At 41.5% G+C, this 11,503-nt stretch overlaps 1 protein-coding gene across 1 annotated transcript in view; it reads left to right on the forward strand.

Moving 5' to 3' along the window:
- Positions 1–8,061, forward strand: part of BTBD7 (BTB domain containing 7) — a gene marked incomplete at its 3' end in the record, with an annotated part of 50,617 nt that extends 42,556 nt beyond the window's left edge. The window contains exons 10-12 of the mRNA XM_080345193.1: positions 3,787–3,965; positions 5,125–5,553; positions 7,246–8,061. Of these exons, the coding sequence (XP_080201319.1) occupies positions 3,787–3,965; positions 5,125–5,553; positions 7,246–8,061 (1,424 nt within the window). The remainder of the gene's footprint in view (positions 1–3,786; positions 3,966–5,124; positions 5,554–7,245) is intronic.
- Positions 8,062–11,503: the final 3,442 nt, after the last annotated feature.

Consider the following 11,503-nt stretch of genomic DNA (forward strand, 5'->3'; position numbering starts at 1 on the left):
AATAAGCTACTACAGGGAGTAGTATCTTAACCTGCTTCAGCTGAACAATTTGAAAGACCTTAGACTGGTTAAACTTACATAGAACACTTGCTGGAGCCTGACTAGATGTTCTCAGAGTGGTTCTTCGTTTCCTGCAACCAGTCATCCATGATAAGTAAGATCCAGAAGGCTGGAAAATGGCAAAATACTGATTTCTTTTAAAAACAAAAAAAGCAGGGGAACATAACTTGTAGGGCAGTCAGCTTAACTTAGTTTGCCAGAAAAGTATTGGAATTAGGCACGCAAAACACACTCTTTTTTTCAGTTTACCATATTCACTTTAGCTTTGAAGTCAAACCAACTTCATTCCTTGTGCGGCAGACTAAGTTTTGATAGGTGGAAGGAGATATGGCCTCTCTTGACTTCAGAATACTTGGTGTGACATTCCTGATAGCCAAGCCAGGAAAATATAGACATAAAACTGCTCTAATATATTTTGTTGTTTATGGATTTGATCTTTTGGTATCAAACGGAAAGAATGTATCTGGTGGGATTTCCAAAGTATCTAGCTCTTCCCAGCTTTCTCCCATCCCATTAATCCTCAGTGTATGTAGATAATATGCTGGCAAGAGTGGCAGCTGGTGACGAGTTAGGAGGGTCAGTGGAGGTTTTGGAGGGCACGGTTAGATAGCTAAATGACCAAGATTAAATTTTAAATTCAGTCAATTGTGCTTATGCATGTGTAGTCAGCTGTATGCATACAGGATGACAGAGGGGAAACTGTGGAGAAAAGCTTCAAAGTCAACATATAATTCTATAAAGAGCAACCGTTGTGCTAAAATACAGAACCAAATGTGCCACAAGACAGGTGAAGTAATTTGGTCTCAGATGGAGCATTGTGTTTAGTCCTTTAAATGGCCAGACTGGGTCAGGTCAAGCATTTGTCTGTCCAGTCTGGTATCCATATTCCAGCAGTCACCAGAAGTGAGTGCATGAGGAAAGTGTAGCAGAAAAAGCATATAAAATAATTCCCTGTCAAGCTCTATGGCCTCTTCAACAATTTGTAGCTCAAAAATGTCCTATAGTGGATGGTGTTTCTGTGTAGTTAATAATTTTAAATGCATTTTTCATCCTTTCGTTTAACTTGCACAAACTTTGCATCCCCTTTTAGATCAAAGTGTCACATTTCAGTAGATACGGATCAGTTTGGAAGTCTGTAGAAAAGCAATAAAGATGACATGGCACTAAGAAAACTCATCTTCCTCTCTGCACCACTCCCTGTTTTATAAGCTCTTTGTATGTCAATTATGTCTCCCTTTAGTCAACTATGTTGAAAGAAAGTAGATAAACTATTTTTACAGAGGCTAGAGCCAGGACAAAATAATAGGTTTACATTACTGGAAGAGAATTTAAGGTGAGATCTTAGGAAGATTTGAAACACTAGTTAGTTAAACACTGCAGTAAGTTTTCTGGGAAGGTTTGTGGAATGGTTTTGATCTCTTTGTTTCTTGTGATTCGGGATTAGACTTGATAATACCTAAAAAGAGCTTCTGAAAACTTCTGTAATTTGATAAAAGTACTACTTGTTTATTTAGAAACTTAGAGCTGTGGCATCTTAGTAGTACATTACAGATCTCTGACTTTTTCCTCGTGTAGAAAAAAACATAAATATACTCACCATGAATGTAAAGTATTTCATCATAAGATGTGACTTTAACACTTTGCTGAATCTTACTTTCCAAAGGAGTTGAGAAAGGAGACAGGTTCTAAAAGGTTTCCAATGTTTTGCAAAAGTTTTTGTTTTCTGAAAAAATCTGGCTGTGTTGGCAAACGTGAGACATCTTGCAAGTGTGAAACTCCACTGCAGCTTGATTGTGTACAATTTAATATGTAGGAATTCTTGCCAGCCTTGTGGTTTGCACATAGATGGGAGCTCTGAGCCTGGCCAGTAGCTGAAGCATAGGTATTGTGTCCTGGTAACCGCCTGTGTTGCTTAGTTCTGTAATTAAGCAAAAGAATTGATTGTTTTGCCAGTGCTTTGTGCTAGGAAGGGTAGATGGAGCCAAATTAATTTGAGGAGATTTGGGTGTGTACCCAACCTATAACTTGTATGGGAATCCATCCCCAAGCACAGACGGAGCACAGGAACTGCCGGAGGGGGAGCCAGACAACGATTCCTCAGTGCGCCTTAGGCTGGGCTCCTAGAACGTGGTGTTTTCTACAGCTTAGGTGTTCCCCGTCTGTCGCTTGCATCTTCCTTGTACCCACTGGCCCTGGTCTGGATTTGCATAAATGCTGGTGGCAGTGTGTCTTAGCGCCCCGCTTGCAACACTACTGTAAATGAGTTAAGCCTCTGCTGAAGGCTGTTCCGTTTTGAGGCTAGGGTCTGCAGGTAATTTGGCTTCCTTAGGTATTTTCCAGTTTCAGTTTGAATTAGAAATCCTGTAACTGACTTGAGAGAATTGTATTTTTAATGTATGTAATCTCTCTTCAATATGTTTCACGTGAATAATAGTAAAAACAACACCACCAACACCAAACAAAAAAACCACCACTTTGGTTTGAGAAGAAAGCACTTTTTAATGAAAAACTTGAATCATTTTTATGCCTTCTGGTTTGGAGAACCGCTTCAAACTTCTCTAAATTTTTTTTTCATCTTCAATGTTAGCAAAATGCTGGTTGCAGCTAAACATTTGGCTGCTAAACTGGGATTTTTTCAGAACAATTTAAGTGTGTGGAGGACTTATTCCCATGCCTTGAAGACTGGATATAATTTATTATTCCCCCTACCCTCCAAGTACATGAACTCAATTGAGGGTAAGGGGGCGGGAATTTTGTACCACTTACACTCATCCTTCATGTACCAATGTAAACTTTGTGAAACTGGCACCAGTTATAGTTGCATGATGTTGGGTTTTCCCCTCTGTAATGCAGATGTCTTTTCACAGTGTTCTTACTGTCTGATCCATTTAATTTTATGAGCTTTCTTTACGGACATCTGGTCATGGTAATATATAATGCTTACAAAGCTGGTAAAGAATCAGATGCCAGGGCTTACATATTCAGAGGTCTGGATTTGTCTTCTCTTATGATATGCACATTTTCCTGAGGACAGAAAGACCACAGAGAAATATCATTCATCATCAAACAGCAGCAAGAAGTGGCATGAGAATGTTTTGCAACAGGATAAATACCCCAAATTATGCATGATTTCATTTTGGAAAGGTTTTAAATTTTTTTTTTTCAATATGGCTGCATAAAACAACATAATTTTAAGAGGTTTATGTTGGCTTACAGTTTGTGTATTTTTTTTTTTTTTAGAATAATCTTTCTGTAGTTACATAGTGGTATTATGGCTTTGTGATTATAGAATTCCACTAGAAGTATGAAGTGTATGCCAAAAAAAATCAATGAATTCTTGGCCTGTAGAATTCATGAGGGAACATTCAGTTGTTATTTAAAATATACTACCCCCTCCTCAAATCATGAGGCATCATAAGGGGTTTACAAAGAAGTCTGTATTTGTGGCTCATTCTAGCAGAAGCTGGAAAAATGGTAGATGTCTTTACATTTGTGTGATATGTGTGTATCCCATCTGGCTTAATGATGTTCCAAGGAACATGTGTAAGTTGAACGGTTCTTGGCAGAATGATTCTTAAAAAAAAAAAAAAGAAAAGCCAAGTCAGCGTGATGTTAGATTTTTTTTTTCTTTCAGAATTAAATCTAACCATTGCAATCAAACTTACTGTGTCAGAGTTCCAAAAGCAATCTCTATTATCTCCATTCTGTTCTCTGTTATCCCTCCAGTTCCCAGCCTCCTTGTTGTAAAAGAGATGATCAAACGGCTGCAGGAGCTGCGTCATACAGAGCAGGTGCAGAGAGCGTACGCACTTAACTGTGGAGAAGGTGCCACAGTCAGCTATGAGATTCAGATTCGTGTGCTGCGAGAATTTGGACTTTCTGATGCTGCTGCTGAACTTCTGCAGGTACGGAAGAATCGCTATATAAGACCACTGTGTACACATACGCAGGCACGTCGCAAGAAGAGCCAGAGGCCATGAATGCATTGCAAAGAGCAAACTTGATTTTAGTTACCTCTCTACTGGGGGATCTCCGAAGCCACACCTGAGCTCCCAGGCAGAGGTGACACCAGCGGGGACGCAGGCACTGGTCAGTTCAGCCCTGCTGGAAGATCACCAGGCCTGCTGAGCTCGCCTGTATTTCAAGGCTTCAGGCAGGTGCAGCCTCCCGCTCTTTCTCACAACAAAGCAGGTATCTCAGACACAGTGATAAGGTGCCTGGAGCTTCTCACAGGCCTATGTTATCTAACACAGAGGTTCTACTCATCAAGCACACAAGGCCAGTAAAACAATTAGTGTGATGTATGTGCTTTTTCTACAGACAGGTGCAAGTCACTTGAGCGTATTTACATTTAACTAACCTCCTTGCCAAATCTTCTGCTATATTCCCCATATAACCACAAACGCTTTGCTTCTCCTCTGCTTTTGAATTGACTTAAATGTATAATGTGCCAAAAGAGAACTGCTTTGTGTGTGCACATGCAGGTGCAAAAATGCTTTGAAATGCCAGCTTAACTTTAGAACTCTCCAGGTGCAAACTATAGTGAGACTGTTGCATTTGATGTATGTAATTTTATATATGTGTAAGTGCAATGTGTAAGAATTTGTCTCAAGATTTGTTGCCATTCAGGGTGCTCTTACTGCCACAGATTTTGGGGACAATAAAAATCTGCTGAAGAGGCTGTTGATGAGAATAGTCAAACCATAACTAGAAATCTAGGTTATGATTTATTCTTGAATCAGAGAGGTGAAGAAGTTTTAAGTAATACAGTAGATCTGCATGGTACATGTCAGGGCTGGGAAGATGGAAATGGCACTTCTGTGTGTGCACTGCTGTTAAAGCAAATGCATTTATTGGCCAACTTATTCACACAGTGAATCTGATGCTGCTTGTCTTGATTTAAAAAAAAAATATATATATATATCTTTATTCTGTGATAGCTGTAATCACCTTGAGTGCTGGTGAGGCACAACTACGCTGTTAAAGTACTAGCCGATTTAGAGGAGATTTTTCTGGATGACTTTCTACTTTGTTTTATTACATGCTGGGCTTTTTCCTTTGCAGAATCCTCACAAATTCTTTCCTGATGAGCGATTTGGGGACGAAAGCCCTCTCCTGACAATGAGGCAGTCCGGGCGATGTCGCGTTAACAGCACTCCCACCGCAGAAACCATGTTTACAGAACTGGACTCTTTTGTGGCCTTCCATCCACCATTGCCCCCTCCTCCACCTCCATACCACCCACCAGCAACCCCTATTCATAACCAGTTCAAAGTGGGCTGGAAACAAAGGGTGCCAAGTCAACATCCCTCACGTTCCTTTTCTTACCCATGTAATCACGCCCTGTTCCACTCCCGAACGGCTCCCAAAGCTGCACCGCCCGTCTACTTGCCCGGGGTTAAAGCGGCACCTCCGGACTGCACCAACACTACAGCTCTGGGGAGGCAGACGGTGGCTGCAGCAGCGGCCGTGATGGCTGCCGAGAAGCAAGTAGTGAGTATTGTGATTTCTCTGCTTCTCCCTGTCTCTGGCCACTCAAAGTGGGTTATGGAGAGGAACTGGAGATAATTCTTATGAAGAAGTAACTTTGCTTTGTTAAATAAAAGAGCATCTTAATTGGTTAGGAGGAGCCAAACTGGCTGTCAGCATTCTGCATCCCAAAGGCAGGCCCTGACCCCTGAGAGCACCAGGTGTTCCAGGGGAATTTTGGAGGGGCAAGTGGGACTTGTGAATCTTCTGAAATAATGTAGTTTGCTCTACCTTAAAGCATATGTCAATTTTAGTAGTGGAGTGCATGCTATAATTCATGGGTAGAAATGATGGTGATATTTTGGCTATTTGGAGGTAAGTTGTCCCAGAGTAAACAGATGTGTATAAAGAGAACCTGTGGAAAATGTGAAGACCTTACAGCTGTGAAAAAGACTTTAAAATGAATAGGCAGCAGGAACTGGTAATTGCAAATACAGAGGGCTTCATTATAGCATTTAAAGACAGTCATTATAGCTGCTGAACTACAATATGATGCGGTGAAATCAATGAACTCTAATATACTCGACAAAGACATAGCTTTGTGAAGTACATTAAATGCTCTATAAAGATTTTGGTAATTTATTTCTGCAGTGAAAAAACTATTTTTGGTATGCAGTTGTGTCATACTGAAAACCTGCTCTTTAGATGCAGATTTAATCTGGGTTTCTGAATGGAAACCTGGATTTTTTTTTTTCCTTTAACAATTGTCCTAAATATGTTGCACTACTTGTTATATTTAGGTTAAAATATTTAACTTCACATTAGAGTTGTTTGCCACTGTTTATTCAAGGGTGGGTTTTGTAGCATGGCGCTCTCTATTGATCAATACTGACTTCACTAAGGAAACCATATAGTGATCTTTTTCACATTAGAATGTTTCTATGAAAATGCAAGAAGCAAAAATTTAATATGGGTGATATTTCGTTCTGTATTCTTTCTGCAATTTGTGAATTACTAGTAATCAATGATTGCTAAGATTGCTTTCATTAGAAATTATAAATACAAATAGAATTTTTAACTGTTCTGTCTGGAAGCCTGTAATGTGCTTATCTCACTGCAGGATTGTTTATAGGCATAGGTGAGAAGGCAACCACACAACAGCTTCCACGCACTTTGTGGATCTGGTTAGCCCTGTAACTGATGCTCCTCCCAAGCCCTAAGGCTGTCCTGCATACGTACACGCGTGCCTGCAATTAACTTACATTAAAATGTGAAACGCAAGCAGAGGGGTTGCATCTGTAGTGATGAAATATGTATTTCGTGGCTTCCCTGCACTGGAACTCTGTGCTGGAAGAAGCTATTAAGTTCTGCACTGAATACCTTGTTTAGTTTGATAATTGCAAGTGGCTTAAAGCAGGCTTACCTTTTGAGAGTTTAATGGTACGTTGTCATTTACTGCATATTGTAGATGATGCTTTAAAGAAGGAGCTATTACTGTGGCACAACAGCTTCATGAAAGCAAGCAGCTGACTTGCGCTAGCAGGGAGGTGAAGGCTGGAAGACACGTGTTCTTTAGACAGTGTAGGGAACTTGCAAGCTGAGGTTGCTCTGGGCAAGGGTAGCTTAGGAAAATGCCATTTTGAATTACAGAAACTGTCCTAAATACAGTTTGTTTTTTAACTTTGCTTTGTTCCCATGGACCAATTTCTTTTCCAGTGTACTCAGCCCTTGCTAAATGAACTGATGCCAGATATCGCCATGGGTGTGTCAGCAATGTCTTTAAAAGACAGAAGATTGCCAGAGCTCACAGTCGACACAGAATTAAGCCAGACGGTTACAGAGGTAGGACCTGCTCTGCCCCAGCACATTTCATGTATTCAGAACAGACACATGCCCACTTCTCGAAAGAAACACGCAATAGAGCAAAAAATAGATGCTCGGGAAAATCAACAGGAATATCCTGACTTCTATGACTTCTCAAATGCTGCATGCAGACCCTCTACTCCAGCACCCACCAGGCACAGTCCTTCGCCTTCACAAGGCATATATTTTGGCCCAGATTTGTACAGCCACAACAAGGCATCACCAAGTGGCCTAAAGTCAGGCTATCTACCTTCCCAGATATCTCCTAAAAAACAAGAGGATTCTAGGAGGGAATACCTGCTCTCCCAAGATGGTCATCAACACAGACAAAAGAATGAGCCAATACACCTCGATGTCTTAGAACAACCTCCCCAGCGACTGGACTTGGCGTTGGCTACCCAGGAGAATGCTGGTACTGGCCCGGTTCACATCAGGGGAAGAACAAAAATGGAGGCGGATTTAACGTATGGGCTGAGCTCCACCAGAGCCTCGCTCTCTGCGTACGCCTCCGACGTGCAGGAAGAGAGACCCAGTCGCAGGCTGGCAGATGAGGAGCCGCTGGAACACGGAGCGCAGCGCGGTGCGGATTTGGAAAGGGAAGATGCAGTGAGCAGGGGAAGGAGGTCTCCGAACAAACCAGACTTCCTCTATAAAAAATCTGCCCTATGAAAGCAGCCTCCACTATTTCTCCGTGCCTGAGAGTTGTAAACGTCCCATTCTTTGCAACTTTGGCCTGACTTCTGTCAGACAAATTCGTTCATGCCAGCAGATGAATTCAACTTCGCTCACTTCTTTTGTACATACATTGCTTTGTTAGAGACAGCATGTTATCACTTTGTTTTTAATGCTGCTTCTGGTTTTATTTTATGGGAAATTTTTTTTGAGCAAATTTAATTAAGCCTTTTTAAAAAAAAAAAGTTGGTACCTTTTTTCTACAACCTGGTAGCCTTTTGCACCTGTACATCTATTTTAGTGTATTAGTTTTGTACTAATATGTTAAACTTTATTGTCACATTTAAAGGACTGTATTTTCATACTTTTTGCATTTTCCCTTTCACCTGCCAATTCCCTATGTGCATTGGGTTGCACATTATGAAATGTATTTTCTTATGAGATAATAACAATGCGTTTATTTTTTAATTATAGGAATTCCAAAGAACAGCACATCAAAATACTACATTTTTAGTTAGATTTTGTTTGTTTAGACCTGAAATCTTCCTGATTTTTTTTTAAGACTATGGCAAGAATCCAGTCTAATGTTTTGTAGAGAAGTTCTGGCAGCTGGTCTTACCCCTATATAGCAAGCCCACTTCAAGAACTATCTTTGGGTTTTTAAGAGTCCAGGGGGATATTTAGGAGTCTGAATTCCAGTGAAATTCACTGGGATCTGACAGTGATTCTGTTTGCTTCCTGGTTCAGCTGTGACCAGGGAGAACTCCATGATCACCCAGAAGCACTTACTAGACAGACTAGAATTGTTCATTTGCCCACGCAGAAATAAATCTAGAAATACTGTAAGAAATTATAGTAATAACTTGGTCTTCCAGCTACCCACGTGTGGGGGTACGTGAAGACCAGAGTTGAGGATTCGTGCTGAACCCCAGCGTGTCAGGAAGACAAGGCGTAGCACCTTCGCTGTCGCCTGATCGGTGACCCCTCGGCCTGAGGGGGTTCCCTCTCCCACAGAGGTGCTGGGGCGGCTGCTCCTTGCCTTGCGCTCTCCTGCCTCTGAGGAAAAAAGGGCTTCACTCAGCAACGTCCTTCAGTGCTCCTTACCTGACCTGAAGTGTTGCTGACTTTGTCGTTGCAGCGGCTGTTCTGTGAACGGAATCAAAGCGAAGAGTAACTGCTCTAGCATCATGGAATGTGCGCAGCTTTAGCACTCTTAACTTACGCTTCCATTTCCCAGCTTTTAAAGTACAGAAGTAAGATTCATCAGCTAATGTGACATGAGGAGGGAATGTCAGTGACCTGGGCTGGCTCCTGGCCACTGAGCTGGGGTGAAGCCATTGTACCGGGCATGATGGCTACAGTTTGTAAGTGCATCCTTAGTCCTTAACGTGCAGTTTTTACCATTGGGATCTGATATCACTGCAGTGTAGTGATTACTTGTAAAGGCCAGTTTGGGTTGTTGTTTTTTTCAAACGCTGTTTCTATCATGACGAATATCTCTGCAGTAGAAAATTTTAATCCCAAGTGTGACCTAAGGAGTACTTAAAGGTTAGGTTGTTTCTTGCACTTCAAAATGCTTAGTACTATTTAAATGAAATCTTGCTGCAACTTTACTTTTAGTTTTAGTTAGTGGCAGATTCTTACCTAACCTGTTTCATCAACGTATGCGAGGCCTGGTAACACCACCACAGTTCTGTTGGAATATATTGAATACTGCATTTCCAAACTACCAAACAGCTTCTAGATAAATGAAGATACGGGTGTTTGAACCAACAAATCCTAATGTCTCCTGCATACACATCTGTAGGCCTCCTGCTTCTGTGAAAGCTCTGCAGATGCTCCTTTTGAGATGCAGCCATGGAAGGTGTGGTATAAGGATAGGAGGAGAAACTTTGCTAAACCGTGCGGGTGATGTGTCTTGTGGGAGAGGGGAGATGGTTTTTCCCCTCTGTCAGTCTTTTTAATGAGGTTTTGTGTTTTATTTTTTTACCACAGTCAAGACGCTTGGTGGTCTTGGCATCACCACCAAGATGCCGTATTTTGATGGGTCTGCAGTGTAGAACGTGGTTAAATGCAAGAAGGTGTCATTGTGGGACGGTGCCACTGCAGGTCAGGGCCCGAGGTTCAGCTCTGGGGGTTTTCAGCACGGTGCTGTGTGACCGCAGAGCTCCAACCGGGCACCTCAGGCACCAGAGCTCCAACCGGTGGACTCGCCGTCCCTGGAGGTTTTTAAAGTGAGGTTGGACATGGCACTTAGTGCCATGATCTAGTAAACAGACTAGAGTTGGACCAAGGGTTGGACTCGATGATCTCTGAGGTCTTTTCCAACCCAGTCGATTCTGTGATTCTGTGACCTGCATCTCCTGCTCATCAGCGCTAGAAGCGTTAACTTTGATCACACACAAACCCCCTAAAACACCCTGCACTTGTGTCGTATGTATGTAGGTAGCTTAATGACTAGATAGGCATACCTCTCCTCAGAAAACTTATTGTTCTGAATAATTTATTTTTACCTGAAATCAATAGATGTACTTGGAGAAAAACTATTTGAGTTGCCATAGTTTGATGTGGCACTGTGTGCCTGGACAGAGATGGAGCTGAAATCTGCAGATGTAACTTTTAAGCTTGAAGTCTGTGGAAATGTGGCTGATGAAAACTGAGGAGTTTTGAGCTTATGACTTGAGGGAAATCATTAAATGCTTTGGCTTTGGAATAAGCTGGTGACAGATGTCTCTAGGGGGGACTGTCTGCGTTTTAGAATACAAAATTGCTTCTAAAGTCTTAGAAGCTGAGCAGTATTAAAAAGAGAATGAAGTGTTTAAAAGTAGGTGCAAAATAAAAGACAAGTCCTTCTGAGGCCACAGAGACAATCAGGCCATGTAGACAATCTGCGTTTTCCCTTGTATGTTTTGAGTTGTGAAGAAGACGGCAGCTGATTCAAAGTGGAAAAGAAGGATTTGTCACATTACTGGAACTGTATTTTTGTTCTCCAGTGTAGGAGTTCCTACTTAGTTGGACGTGCAGAGGGAGGGGAGAGAGACCATCTTCGTTGTTCTTCACAGAAGCATTATTCAGAAGATAGCATTCATACCGCATCTCACTCGCAGAACACACGTATCTGTGCTACCTGCTACTTCTTGTTCTGTCTACTGAAACTTTGGTGCAGAAGCTCCTTGTTTACATGAAGCACTTTCTGATTAGGCTGGAAATTACCATCTTTTCCTCCTGTAAATTTGATGGAGATAACCAGTTACTGACTGTATTTGCTTGAGGATAGAGGTATGAACATTACATTTTACTGAATGAGGAAGACTCGTGCTCCTTGTTCTTTTAAAGAGCTCAGACTTTCATTTATTGAGCAACATGCAAAAACTTTTTATTTCCCTTTCCTTGACCCCCTCCTTTCCTTAATATATGGATGAATAACTTAATTCCTGAA

This window comes from Nesoenas mayeri (assembly GCF_963082525.1).
Source record: "Nesoenas mayeri genome assembly, chromosome: 5".
In the NCBI taxonomy this organism is placed as follows: Eukaryota; Metazoa; Chordata; class Aves; order Columbiformes; family Columbidae; genus Nesoenas; species Nesoenas mayeri.